This window comes from Cavia porcellus, unplaced genomic scaffold (genome assembly GCF_034190915.1).
Source record: "Cavia porcellus strain 051 isolate PalLab524CR breed Dunkin Hartley unplaced genomic scaffold, mCavPor4.1 scaffold_17, whole genome shotgun sequence".
Lineage (NCBI taxonomy): Eukaryota > Metazoa > Chordata > Mammalia > Rodentia > Caviidae > Cavia > Cavia porcellus.
The window spans coordinates 59,480,041-59,495,414 of record NW_026947500.1 but is presented as its reverse complement, the minus strand read 5'-3'; the positions used below and the strand labels follow the sequence as shown (position 1 = coordinate 59,495,414).

The following is a 15,374-nucleotide window of genomic DNA, read 5'->3' as shown; positions in this document are numbered from 1 at the left end:
GTATAACTGTATGAGGCTCTTAGTACTTTTGACTTTGTGGGGCCTTTTTTCAGAAAAATATTGATAACTATATTTTATGAGTACACAGGTATAAAGATGAATGTAATTCAAGTAGTATTTAGATTCTGTTTACCTTTTCTTCCTATTTTAAAAAGAATCAAACATTAGAGGAATACCTAAATATGTCAGATCTTGACACTCTCCTACTGTCTCTCACTTGAGTCTAGGCCACTGTATTGGTTCCTGATGAAAGCTGAAGTCTCCATCAGGGGATTATTGCATTTGAGCTTTAATTTCTATACATTGTCAGTGATTAAATTTAGATGTTTTAGGATATTTTGAAGAAAAACTTGTTCTCAAAGTTTCAGTATAAATATATTTACAATTTCAGAGGAAAGGGTGTACAGGTTGTGGAATTCAGAGTTAATTTCCAGGCTTTTCTTCTTGTAGAGAGTGTGATACTTTGATTGATTGCTGACAGTGTCCTCCACAATGCAACATATAATACAGTGGTTTGGGTGTTTGGAAATTGGTTTATTTAGAATCATTCCTGGTTTCTCCATTTTCTTTTTTTTTCCTTTGGTACTGGTTTTATAAGAACCTGAGTTATATAGAGATATTACAGGCAGTCAGACAGGGCTAGGCTCTCAAGGAAGGTGGCATAGAGGATCAGATGTCTTCCATTCATGTTCTTTAAGTGAACCTCTGACTTTTATAATTTTCAGGGATGAAAAAGAGGCAAAAATATCAACTTGTACTGGTAGGAGGAAATATGAGATGCAACTGAGAATAAAAGGCAAATTGGCAGAAGGGCTGAGGTGAGGTACTTGAAATTCACTGCAATCAAGACCAGTCAGCTCAGGAGGGAGAAGAACAAGTCTAACTATGTTTTACAGAGAACTCCTTCAACTCTAAAGCTGAGCTCCAAGAGGAAAATTATTAAAAATATAAGATCTATAAGGAAAGAGCATATTCTGTAATGATTGAGAGTCTTACTCAAGTCCAGGATCATGAAGACAATGTCCTTTACATTTATCAGATTTGCTCAGATATTGCTCTTAACCAGCAATAACTTGTTTCTTCTATGAGGAATTTGGGTCTAGTGATGCCTCAGTTACTCCGTATTTCCATTCAGTTTCAGCCATCTTTTTCAGGACATCACGACAGACAATGATAAATATAAGTATTAATTTTCTGTTTTCTTGGGATTATTTTTCATTGTATATACTTACTTTAAGTCTTCCTATGGAAGACAAAATTTTTTCATTTTATTTTAAATAATGTACAACTATACATAACAGAACAAAGCAGATCACAAGGAAACTTTAAGTGACACGGATTTCAAAGCAAGACAACAGGAAATCTACAATGGCTACCATACTATTATTTTCTTTCAAATAGCTGTTCATATCTTTACACAAAATGAATTCATACAAAACGAAATAGTACAAAATTGATCAGAACTGAGAAATGAAGGCATTACAGGCCTTCAAAGTCAGACAATAGCAAAATAAACAATAGCTACCATAATGTCTCTTGTTCTCTTCAAAATACCTTCGTGTATGATGTAATTAAACAATGCAAAACAGATTAAAACCATCCTGAACAAACAATAAAAGCATTGCTATATTTCACAGGATGACAATATGGAATCAGCAATGGATATCACAATGCCTCTTTTTCTTTAAAATAGCATTTCATTTCATCAGGTATAATATAATCTATTCTCATAAACCATTTAGCAGAAGTTCTAGACATATATAAGCCTCTCTCTCTCTCTCTCTCTCTCTCTATATATATATATATATATATATATATATACTTTATGTATTAGAGGGAAAAACAAAATATAACAAAATAGATTATGAGAAAAACAGAAAATACAACAGACAAATAACCATAGCAAAAAGCCCAAAACAATGATAATATAGGTCTTAAAAGGAAGGTGGTAGGAACATGACTAAGGTTGTTATTTTATATATTTATCTTCAAGAGTTCCTCAGGTTACTAGACATTAACATGCAAAATTGTTGCAATCCTATGAATGTTAACTGTTTTCTTTGAAGAACTTATAGAATTTGTAGAACAATAATCTTACCTATCCTAAGTGTATTTATACAATTATAGACATTTTTCTTTTCCCTTCCTTTTTCTTTTTCCTCCTTTTCATTTTTCCTCCTTTGCATTGATTCATATCCCCTCACTGTATTAATTAGGGATTTTGTATATTATGTTTTCGTACCATTTTTTACACTAGAGTGACAATATAATATTTACATAAGTGAGTTTGATTTATTTCACTTATGAAAATGGTCTCAAGTTAAATCCATTAATTATAAATACTCAATGTGATCATTCTTTATAGCTGAGTAATACTCCAAAAATAAATCATCTTTTTAACCATTCCTTGGTTGATGAGAATTTAGGTTGTTCTCAAGATCTGGCTATTACAAATTGTGCTGCTATAAACATGAGTGCACATATATCACTGAGATACGATGTTTTTCATTCTTCTGAGAATATTCCCAGAAGAGGAGTTGCTGGGTCAAATGGGATTTCCAATGCCAGCTCTTTAAGGAACCTCCAGGCTGACCTCCATAGTGGTTGCACCAGCGTACCCTCCCAACAACTGTGCAGAAGGGTTCCTTTATCTCCACAGCCTCTATAGAATTTGTTGTCCTTAGTTTTCTTTATCATGGTTATTCTTTCTGGAGTGAGATGGAATCTAACTGTGCTGTTATAAACACAGGTGCACATATATCACTGTGGTATGATGTTTTCAGATTTTCTGGAAATACGTGTAGAAATAAAATAGCTAGAACAAATGGGACTTCCAATTCCAGGTTTTTGAGAAATCTCAAGACTGATCTCCACAATGATTACACCAATCTACATTCCCACCAACAGTGTAGGAGGGTTCATTTTCTCCACAGCCTCTCCAGCGTTTGTTCTTGGTACTTTTCTTGAACTTGGACATTCTTTCAGGAGTGCGATGCAATCTCAGTGTGGTTTCAGTTTTCTCTAATGAGTAATGATGATGAACATTGTTTTAATGTATTTATTTGCCATTTGTATTTATTCATCTGATAATTGTGTATTCATCTCCCTTGCCCATTTTTGGATTGGATCTTTGCATTTTGGGGGTTTGATTTTTTTTTAAATTCTTTATATGTTTTAGACCAAAGTCCTTCATCTGAGGGAGAGTTCACTAAGATTTTTTCCCAATTTGTGGGTTTTCTTTTCACTATGATGGAGATTTCTCTTTACATGCAAAAACATTTTAATAAGACATGATATCAGTTATTGATTCTGGAAAGTATGTCCCATGAAATTTGATTTTTTCATGAATTCTCTATGCACACCTATGTCTTCATGATTTCTACCTATTTTGTCACTCAGAAGATTTATTTACTTTTTCTGTTTTAATATTTAAATCTTTGATTCATTTATACTTTAGTTTAGTTCCTGGTGATAGGCATGGATCAAGTTTTACTTTTCTGCATATGGAGAGCCAGTTTGTGTAGCACCATGTAGTAAACAGTCTATCTTTCTTCCATTGGAGGTTTTTGGTCCTTTATCAAAGATAAGGTGGTTGAGTTGTTCGTATTTGTGGTTGTCTCTTCTTATCTGCTCCATTGATCTTCAGGTCTGTTTCTATTCCAGTGGTTTTACTATTGATTTTACTACAGTAGCTTTGTAATATAATTTCATGTCAGGGCTTTTGATATCTCCTGCCTTATCTTTGTTGCTTAGAATTGCCTTTGCTATGCTAGATCGCTTCTAGTTCAGGATGAATTTTAGGAATGATTTATCTAGAACTGTGAGTTATGCTAGTGGTATTTTGATCGGTATTACATTAAATCTGTATAACAGTTTTGGGAGAATGGCCATTTTCACAATATTTGTTCTTCCTGTCCATTAACAAGGGATGACTTCCCATTTTATGATGGAAAACTAGTACTGTGGTGGGATAACCCTCATAGTGGTATGTGTTATAAGACTTTGATTATCTTGTTCTCTGCCATTAATCAGTAAGGTTGTTTTGACAGATATTTTGTCTGGTCTTCAGTGTCTTTCTCTTTATATCATATGAGTTAATGAAATGCAAGATATCTGAAGATGGCTAAGGTATTACATTTCTACACACTTATCCAACAGAAGTTTACATTTGCCTCAGACTCTATATTTCATAGCCTATCAAAAAATCTACCTTGGGTCTCTTGGGATCACAGGTAGTGGGTTTAAGCACTAGTCCACTTGTTTAAACAGTGGCACTGCTGACCTCCAAAACAAAGCAAGAGCTATACTGGGGATATTTTGAGTGTATAATGGAGGTGGAGACATCCTGGATTTGAATACAAAGTCATCTATTTTTTATTATCATCATGAACCTTAGGCAAGTTATTTTCTTTTCCTAAACACGATTCATTTTTCTTTAAAATACAATAAAATTGTACCAAATGCCTACCATTATTGTGAGGATTAGATAGAATAACACATATGGATTATTTATTATAAACTGAGCTTATACCACATAATAAATAATAAATCTCACATAAGAAGGAATTGATGGAAAAATTAATTTGTATTTATTATCAGGAATGGGCAAAAGAGGTTACAGGCAAGGCTTACTTTGAAAGTGCTTGAGTATGTGAAACTTAAAGGAGTACAAACGTTTTCTCTGGAAATAAATTTGTTTAAATTCTTGTCTCCCAATTAAAACATGAGAACACTTTTAAGGAATATCAGAGTACTTTTTACTGCAAAAATATGAATTTTAGAGAATTTGTTTTCTAATGGGTGCATTCTTGGTCTTTTGACTGGACATAAAGGTAAGCTGAATTTGTGCTTACATAACCATTTAACACCAACTCCATTAAATTTGATATAAAATTGAATTGTCTGTGTACTTTTGTTCATGTGGTGTGTAGAAAAAGGATTAACATAAAAATTACAAAAGTGCAGTGTTCCTGAAATATACACAAATAAAGTCAAGGCTTGTAAGAAATGAAACTGTAAGTTGAAACTAAAATGACCATGACTTTAGGATCTTCATATCTTCAGAAAGTTGAAGAAATATATCAGTCCAATGTTGGTTCTCCAAAAAGCTATCTCATTTAGAAATGAATTGAGAATTAACAGTGCATTCCATTTTATTATCAGAGGTTCTTGTGCTTGGAAGGATTGTCTAGTGCACTGGGCAATTGAGAATATTGACTCTAGGCTGCAAGCACTAAGACAATCTACACAGTGAAGTCTTTGTGGGATCATCTGGAATAGGTTTCTTTTCTGTGTTGCTCATTGTGTCGTGTCCACACATACAGAGACAGTTCATGCTATCTTTCAGAACATTTGTATTTTAAAACCAAGAGTAAAAGGGAACTTATGTCCTTGCCAATGTAAGAATTGGTAATGACAAATTTTAGTTTTTCAATGCTATTATGTTTTCATTGAATTATATGTGTTCAAGTAAATGAAAATAGGTTTTGAATTAAGTGGATTCTCATTGAAAATTTAATTATTTACCCATTTAAATTAATGACTAGTAGCATATTGAAACCAGAAAACCATCACCTTTAGCTGGCAGACTAAAAATGTGATGTAGGATGATCTGTGGAACTGTCATAGCAGTGTGATTCTATGCTCATTTGGTAAATTATTAACAACAGCATCCTAAACAGATTACAGGACTACTTTAGTTATATTAAGATACTCTTTCTGAGTTTCCACAATGTGTCAATGTACGCTAGTCCATAATTGTATCTCAAATATTCCACTGCATTTGAACATTCATGACTTCAATATAATCCTCCAGGAAAAAGCAAAAGTTATATATTTATCTTTTATTAGAATTATTAATGCCAACTCTAAAAATTAGAAAAAGATATATAAATAAAAAGATCCTCCCCAATCTCACATCTTGAAATAAATGTTCAAAATTTGTTAATTTACTAATGAATTATTTCTTAAATACACATTTTTAATGGGTATATAGTATGGACATATTTTAATTTTGTTTTTTATTACCATGTAATAATTGTACCTATGAATACAGGAAAATGTGATATTTTAAAACATACTTATAAGATGTACTTATCTAGTCATAGTAATGAGCAGCCCCCTCTCCTTTGCAGTTCGTTGTTTTGCATTTTGGAGCATCTATTCTATGTTTTTTTTTTAGGATGAGGAAAACAAACTTTCATACATGGGTCCTATCATAGGTAAAAAAAATACAGAAAATTTTATGGGAAAAATTTGATCTTTATTCTCAAAATATACATATGAGACCTATCATATTCAAACACTAATGCTGTACCTGCTATCACTGGTGCTTTAACTCTGGTGTGCTTACAAGATCAGGATTGTGTTATGCATTTCATGGTTTTAAGTGATGCTATTTCATATATACATTTTAAATTTTTGTTCTCCAAAGTTATTACTTGTAATGACCAACTTATAAAATTTTCAAGTGAAGTTTCCAAAATACCCTACTGATCCTAGGAGGAATTAATTTGTTCAGGGTGTCCTAGGTCTTGATACTTTGGGTTTTATTTGTTTGTTTTTATTTTGAAGATGGTAAAATATAACAGAACAAGAAAGAACAAAGCCAATTGATGCAATACAGTGAAATTGGTTCAGAACTTCACAGAAGAATACCAGGATAACAGTAATAGGTACCAAAATATATCTCATTATCTTCATAATAGTTTTCTATTCAATCAGGTATAGCAAAATCAAACCAAAAACAAAACAGTATAAAACCTATCAAAACAGAATATTGAATAGAGCAAAACAGTTAATCAAAAAAAAAAAGCAAAAACAGTGAAAATATTTGCTTTCAAAGAGAAGATAGATGGAAATCCTTCATATTTGCTATATTGCATACTATCATCCTCCCAAGAGATGCTCAGACCTCTGGGCCACAGTTGCTAACAGGAGGAGGGTGGGGGATGTAATGTTTGATTCTCAGCCTGTGCGCAGGTAGGCTCACAAGAGATGCTGACTGGTTCTCTTACTGGCTCACCCACTGCTCGCTCGCACTTTCCAGGGCTTACCAGGAAGAAGGGCATGTTGTTTCTTGCTCAGTGCCCTAAGTTCAAAGATGACTGGACTCAGCAGATGCTAACTGGTTCTCTTCCTGTCTCACCCCTTGCAAAGTTCGGAAACTAAATCAATAAAGAGAAGATCTGAGACTTCTATTTATGAAGAGATTTGGGAACAAAAACAATGTCCCATGAAATGGTAGGATAATGGAAAAGCAGAACTTTGATGTAATTGATTATTTATTATTTTTTTCTCTTTCTTTTCCTAAGGGTTAAACATTTGTTTCAGGAATTCCTATCACCCACAATGAGTGCATGAAGAATAACAGGAATGTTACTGAATTCATTCTAATTGGTCTCACAGAGAATCTCAGAATGAAGAAAGTAGTGTTTGTGATCCTTCTGGTTGTATACATGTTAACTCTAAGTACTGAAGTGTAATAAAGATCACTGTCTCCCATCTCATACTCTGGTTATGACAGCTACTGCTTTTGAATCAATAAATATTGATAAATGAACTGAATGTCTGAGACATTCCCATAAACTCAAATTTTGAATCTAAAGTATTGCATTAGTATTAAAATAATGTAATGCTGAGTAATTGGTTACTACTTATGATTAATATTACCATGATTAATGACATGCTTTTATTTTGTACTCTGACCTTCGCATAAATTCTTTAATTTAGGAATTTTTTTTATCAAGTACTGAGTTATACAACAAGAGATATTATTAATCTAATGCATATAAAGGTAACCTTGTATTTCATATTGTACGGGTCAAGATTCAAGCAGAAGCACACAACTTTCCTGATTTGAACAGAGAAGTTTTATTAACAAACACTAATGATATCAGGGGATTAGTGACAATGGGGTAGATACTGACTGGGATTGAAAAATGGGTACCTAATGGAGGTCTGTGTTTTGAGTATAGGTTTGTCCCTGAGCCTGAGATTCTAATACTTGGAAAGTTGCAGTTGTTGACCTTTGAATGATAAAGTCCATTATTTTTCTTGGGCTGGATCCAAGTTGTAGTAGCTGGATAGAAGCTGGCATAAAGGAACTCCATCTAGTGCAGGCACACTGGGAGCCTCCCTGCTTGGAGTGAAGGTGGCACGTGAGGATTGCCTTGCTGAACAAGGAATGTTAGCTGTGGTGCAGATGGATCCAGGGGGACAGAAAACAACACACCATAGGGCACACTGTCAGAGTTGGGAAATTCAAGCTATCAAAAGCTCTAGCAGAGGTAACTTCATAGGTAAAGGACAATATTTGTGCATATTTTATTTTATAACTCAGGTTTCTTTTTATTTGACTTAAAAAGTAATTACATAAGGCAGTAATTATGAATATGTTAATGAGACTATAATGTACAAATGTGTAATTTGAATAGCAATAAACAAACAAGAAAAGTAATAAGGACAATTTCCTTTTACATTATGAAATTTTGAATTAGCCCAAATTTGTTCCTATTACGTGTCAATTACATTTCAATTAAAGTGCAAAGACATAGAGAATGAATGCAGAAATATGATCCAATATGCTTTCTGCAAGATAAATACTTTAGATTGAAAGACACAAGTAAGTTGAAAATAAAAGTGTGAAAATATTTAATACTTTGTTGGGGAGGGACTGGGAATTGAACTTAGGATGTCATGCTTGTCAGGCAGGTGCCTCACTGCTGAACTATACCCTGCTTCGGTAAGTACGGAAAAAGTCTTACCTTGTAAAAAGCAAAGGTGAGGGGAAATAAAGCAAAGCTGGGGGGAAAGAGAAAGCTGAGGGGAAAAAGCTCAGCTGGGAACCCAAATGAGCCACGAGAAGGAGATAGACCCACTGCAAGAACATAGGTCAGCCACAGGAGAAGAGGGCAACACCTCCCTTTGCTACTACCACTACTGATGTGCACCCCTTCAGAAGATCTCGAGATCAGAAGGAACACAAGTGACACAGTAGGCTCCCAGCTAAGGCACACAGGATGGACGGGTGAGTCTGATGGTGTGAAAAGTGCAAAGTAATATTAGCAAAACAAGCCAACAGGAGACTGAAGCCTTTGTGGGGATTTACAACCTATTCAGAAAGAATCCAAGCCCTTTTTCTCTCAACTTTTTTTCTTCTATTTTATTTCCTTTTTCCTCTTCCTCTTTTACTTTTCTTTCTTGTTTCTTTTTTTTCCCTTTTTTTTTTCTCTCTTTCTAAATGTCTGGGGAGAACTCCTATGACAAAAAAAACTAATCTCATCCCTCAAACCCAGAAAACAATTTCAAATATTTCCTTAAACACTGCTTCATTATTTTCTAACCCATTGTCTAGCTTCCGAAATAATGTGTGATCATACTTTTTCTGCAAGGCTTGCTTGATTGGCATTCCTGGGAAGAATCCCACTTGGTGATGGCATTTATTCATCTTTATAATTTGTTGCATTATGTTTGCTAGTATTTTATTGAGGATTCCAACATCTATGTTTTTTTGAGAGACTGACGTGTAATTCTTTTTTTTTAATTTTTTTAATATTTATTTATTTATTTATTTATTTATTTATTTATTTGCTTAGGTCTTTCTCTGGTTTTGGTACCAGAGTAATGCTTGGCCCCAGGAATAAGTTAAGGAGAATTCTTATCCTTTCAATTTTATGAAAGCGTTTGAGAAGCATTGGTATTAAATTTTGTCTAAATTTGCTGCAGAATTCAGCTATAAATCAATTAGGAATTGAGTTTGTGTTTGTTGGTAAGTTTTTAATTGTATTTTCAATTTCATTAATTCATATTGTATTATACAGGATTTTTATATCTTCTTGATCCAGTTTTAGTGATTCTTATGTTTCTAGGAATGTGTCATTTTTCTGTGTTTTCTTTCCATGAGAGTACAGATCTTCAAAGTACATATTGATGCCCTTCTGAATTTCCACAAGATTTGTAATAGTTTCACCTTTTTTTATTTATTACATGAATTTTGACTGCTATAAACATGATTGCACATGCATAGCTGTGCCAGTGGTGCTTAAAAAACTGGTTCTAGATGCTGAATATTTAAACTAGACTCATGCCTATCATCATGCAATAAAACAAAGTCAAAATGAATTAATATAAAGACAGAAACACTAAATTTACTGGAAAACATAGCAGGTAAAAATCTTGAGGACATAGAGGTAAGCAAGAAATTCATGAATAAAATACCAAACTGCATGGAAAGTACTTCAAAGAATCAGCAGCTAGGGTCTCATCTTATAAAAAAAATTTGCACATCAAAAGAAATTACAGAGTGAAAAGAAAGTTCATGGATGGGGAAAAAAATTTGACAAATGTCCTCAGGCAAAGAACTTTTATCTAGAATGTATAAAGAACTGAAAAAATATGACCACAATTTTTAAAGATCCAAAGCAAAACTGGGCATCGGAGATGAATACAAAATTCTCAGATGAAGAATTACAAAGAACTATAAACATATAAAAGAAGTTCAATATGATTGGTAACTTGAGAAATGCAAATTAAGAAACAATGAGATAGCATCTCACTCCAGACAAAATGCCTAACATCAATAAATCAACAAATAGCAAATGCTGGAGGAACTGTGGGGAGAAAAAAACATTCTCCATTATTGTTTTGAGTATAGACTGGTATAACCACTATGGTAATTGATGTGAAGATTCCTAAAAAAGTATGATTAGAGGTTCCGTTATTCTCTTTCTGAGTATTTTCCAAGAAGATTTAAAATTATTTTGTTCATCCGTTAGCAATCATCATGCCTCCTCATGGGTTACCTTTTCTTTTGCAGAAGGTGCTATATTGTTCTATCTGAATGACTTCTCAGTTTGTGGGGGGGAATACCATCATTTGGAGGGAGAACATCTTTTGTGTATTCCTGTACTTAAAAAGCAAGTTTCAAGGCTCACCTTCTGTAGATTCTGGAGGCATTTCTTGAAAATCAACTTTGGAGCTATGTTATTGAAGAAATTATGTCCAGGTTTGTCAAAGCCTTAGGCATTTTTAATTATTCTGGGTTCGTTGATGATTGTTCTTGTTTTGGATATTTTCTAAGGAATCAAAGAGAGAACAATAAGTACATTCGAATGTATTCAAAAAGTCTGAACCATACTTCCTTTAAGGTTCCACATGTTATCAGTATTTACATAGTTCAGGTTTTATGTTTCTCTATATTTCAGTGAATATTTACTCCAAACATTTTAAATGCTCTTCTCTCTCTCTCTCTCTTTTTTTTTTCTTATCTTTTTATTGGTACTGGAGATCGAACTCATGACTGGCTGCTTACAAGGCAGGTGCTTATGCAAGTAAGCTAAATTACCAGCCCCTAAATGCTCTTCTCTTAAAAGAAATAACAAAAAATGAAGATTTGTTCTAATGCAGGTGTTGTGAATGCTGAAGTAGCAGACAGCAGAGTTTGTTGGATTAAGAAAGACTGGAGGTTTAAAGATAACAAAAATGACATTGAATTCACAGAGCAAAACAAGCCTTTGCCTTTCCTTTATTTCAAATGCCATCAAGATAGTAGGAAGCATCCTAAACATAGAGATTCTAGTTATGTCTCGTGTTTTTCAGTTTTGGCATAAAAACCTGGATAATACTCTGGTAGGAATATTCTGCGTGTAAATGAGAGCTACACATAAAAATAAGTCTTTGGAATTCACCATTAAGTATGATATTGATTTTGAGCTTAAGATTTTTAATTTTCCCTTATGTCTGTAAATTTTGTCTATTTTTTCTAATAAAGCAATGCATTTTGCTAAAATGGTATAAGATCAACTAATATTATGCATAAATAAAATTCTAAATATTCAATCATCATTAAACTAGCCAAGATTCTAGCCAAGATGAAGAAATGCAAGAGTGTTTGTCTTCTTGTGAAAAAATACTAGGATAGAAAAAAAAATGTTAGGGATAAAGGACAAATACAGATTCCAAAATAACCATGGGTAAGGACATTAATATCTCACTTTCACCAAAGAATAGAAAATCAGCAAAGAAATATTAGAGGTAAATGAGAGTATGCACCAAAGCAATCTAACAGACAATAGAACATTTCATATGATAGCTGCAGAACTCATTTGTGCCAGAGAGCTAATGATGTTGCTGTGATGCAGAGTAATCCATAAAACTTCTCCCTTCAGTGACCTAGAGGGGAGCAGTTGCTGGTCATTTCATCCAATCTTCTGCCTGCTGTGCTACAAAGGCTGCTGACTGGTCTGTGACTTTCATAGATTGGACCAGGCCAAGGTGTTCACCTGTATGCTCCTCCCATGAGAATTTAACCCTGTGGGACCCTTGACTTGTCCTCCTCTACTGTAGTAAATGGAAAGTCTTTTGAACTCAATCCATCTCCTGTGGAATTGTGACAAGGTGGTATTTCCAGGTAGTACGAGGAAATGGTGATGGACACCATTCTCACTTCCTCTGGATCCTCCCTACTCGAGTTGCAATTAACAGTTTCTCTATGAGGGCCAGTTACTTGTATTATCTCTTATAAAGACTCTTTCTAGGTATTTTCCTTGGTCTCCTGGTTGAAAATCAACTTACCACCAAGAGTACTTTGCCTCTGGCAGTACAGTTTGATATGGTTCAGCAACAGAAGAAAATTCAGTTCTACCATTTATACTAAAATGAATGAGTATGTTAAATGAAACCAGACGTCATAGACAAATACTGTAATGTTTCACTTATGTGTGAATTATAAAACAGTAAGCTCATATTAAACAATACAATATCAGCTGCTAGCAATTAGCTAATCAATGAAGATATGTAGAAATGGTCAGTGTATGCAAAACTTCATTTAATAGGAATGAATTTCAGAGCTTTATTGCACAACATTGTGAATATAGTTAACAGCAATATAAAATTTTCTTGAAAATAATGTGTTCCTGAGAATGACTAAATACAGATTATAAGTGTTTTCAATACAAAAGAAATTGCTGTTTTAGTAATAATATAGTAGTTAGCATGAATTAGACATTCTACAATATGTATATATTTCAAAATAATATATTATGCATCATAAATATGTTAGTTTTCTCAGTTTAAGAAATAAAACATTTAAGAAATGAAATCATAGAATAAATTCCTGTTTATTAAGTGAAATAATGGTGTAACAAGTGAAAAATAAGTTCAGAAGATTCTTTTGGCATATACACAATAATGAATTAGTATGAAATATAAATAAACAGTGATAATAATTTGATAATAAGAAAACAAACCTAGCCAAAACATAAATACATATTTCATAGAAAATTACAAAATGGTTTCAATCAACATACAAAAATATGCTCGACTTCAGAGGAAATACAATGTATATTAAAATCACAATTACACTCACTAAGCATTTCAGAGTAAAGTACTAAGCAATTCATCAGATATTATACCAATAGGTGAAGAGTGAATGTGCTACACTCTATTGGTAGAGTACAATTCATAGCACAGCCATAGTAAAAGCATGTTATTACCTGTAAAACAGATTATGTGAATATGCTACTTCCATGAAAGAATTTCAGTTAGAAAAAGAAATTCCTATCAGCATACATTGTGTTTTACATTTCTAGTGTTCAACTTTTATTTAAAAAACACAAAACAGAAAGAAGTATACAAAAAATACAGAATTTTAAAAAAATAATAAAATGACACTAATTAATATAATGCATCTTTTATCAATATGTATCTCTAAATCATATGAATAAATGCAGCAATAGAATAATTTTTGTCATCAAAAAGATTTATTTTCATTGTTTAAAAATTTCAATTTCAATAAAAATTTAAAACCATAATTTTTCTAAGTGACCTTTATTTTTTCTTACAATAGAAGTATTATCTTTTATTTCTGTTCACTTATTTTGTAAAAGACTAATCTGTAAAATATTAATCTCAGAGAATTCATTGTGTTTTCTGATGGCTTCACAACAAAGAGGTGTTGTCACAAAGAGTCCACTGTGTTGGCAACATCATGTTTCAGAGTTTATGTTCTGTTTGTGGAGTTAGTAGCAAACAGAATTGGTATGAGACTCATATTTATATTCTATCTCCATTTAACATTCTACACCAAAGTTTTCTCATAGCACTTTTCATTTCTGAATTTCTTAGGGTATATATTAAAGGATTCAGCATGGGAGTAATTACAGTACAAACCACACTTATAAATTTATCAATGGGAAAGTTGGAAACAGGTCTAACATACATAAAAATACAGGGGACAAAAAAGAGCAAAACCACAGTGATATGGGAGCTGCAGGTAGAAAGGGCTTTTTTCCTCCCTTCCTGACTGTGAGTTTTAAGAGACTTTAAGATGAAACTATAGGAGATGAGCAGGAGGATAAAGACCACCATACAGATGGCTCCACCATTATCAACCACAGTGAGGCCAATAAAGAAAGTGTCAGTGCATGCAAGTTCCAACAGAGGGTACAAATCACACATGAAATGATCAATGACATTGGGCCCACAGAAGGGGAGACTAGACACAAAAACAAGTTGAACCGCAGAGTGTACAAAACCTCCAGCCCATGCCATCACCAGTGAGAGGATGCAAACTCGCCAATTCATGATGGTCAAATAGTGTAGAGGCTTACAGATGGCCACATAGCGGTCAAGGGCCATCACCACCAAAAGAAAGACTTCAGCACCTGCAAATAGGTGCTCTACAAAGAGCTGCGCCATGCAGACTGGGAAGGAAATGATCTTTCGGCCACTGAGCAGGTCTACAAGCATCTTGGGTGAGATTGCAGTGGAATAAACAGCATCCATGAGTGACAGATATGCAAGGAAGAAGTACATTGGGGAGCCCAAGGAAGGGCTGACAAAGACAGTGACCATGATTAGCAGGTTGCCCACCATGGTCACCATGTAGATGAATAAAAAGATGACAAATAATGCCCGTTGTCCATTGGGATCCTGAGTGAGGCCCAGGAAAACAAATTCTGTGACATTGTTACTATGTGTCATTCAGTCTTCTAGAAGGCTTGTTTCAGAAATGAGAGCTCATTAGAATACAACCTGCCAGGAAATCAGGGATAGAATCACAAATCCATTCTATCTTGATACATATGTTCATCACTATGTGTCTTACAGTAGTGAATACATAGAAAATAGTTAATAGTTTTCTAATTCCTAATTCTCAAGAAGACAAATAAACACTTTCTTTGTGATTCTGGTTTCCTCTGATGATTATTTTTGAGATGAGTCCCTTTGTTATTAATACTGTCATAGATGACAGTACATAGAGAAGTGTAGTAAAAAACCAAATCTATTTTACATATTTATTAACACTTTCTTTTAACTATGTCATGCTTTGACATAGAAGTCAACAGTGATGAACATGGAAAGTGTTCCTGGTG

General features: G+C 33.5%; 1 protein-coding gene across 1 annotated transcript; it reads right to left on the bottom strand.

Moving 5' to 3' along the window:
- Positions 1-14,052: 14,052 nt before the first annotated feature.
- Positions 14,053-14,982, bottom strand: LOC100722893 (olfactory receptor 4A15-like). The gene has a single exon (XM_003467890.3). The coding sequence runs from the start codon at positions 14,980-14,982 to the stop codon at positions 14,053-14,055; it is 930 nt and encodes a 309-aa protein (XP_003467938.2).
- Between the last annotated feature and the right edge of the window lie 392 nt (positions 14,983-15,374).

Excerpts from the sequence above, each read along its gene's own strand:
- LOC100722893 (XM_003467890.3), bottom strand. The coding sequence starts at position 14,982 with ATGACACATAGTAACAATGTCACAGAATTTGTTTTCCTGGGCCTCACT.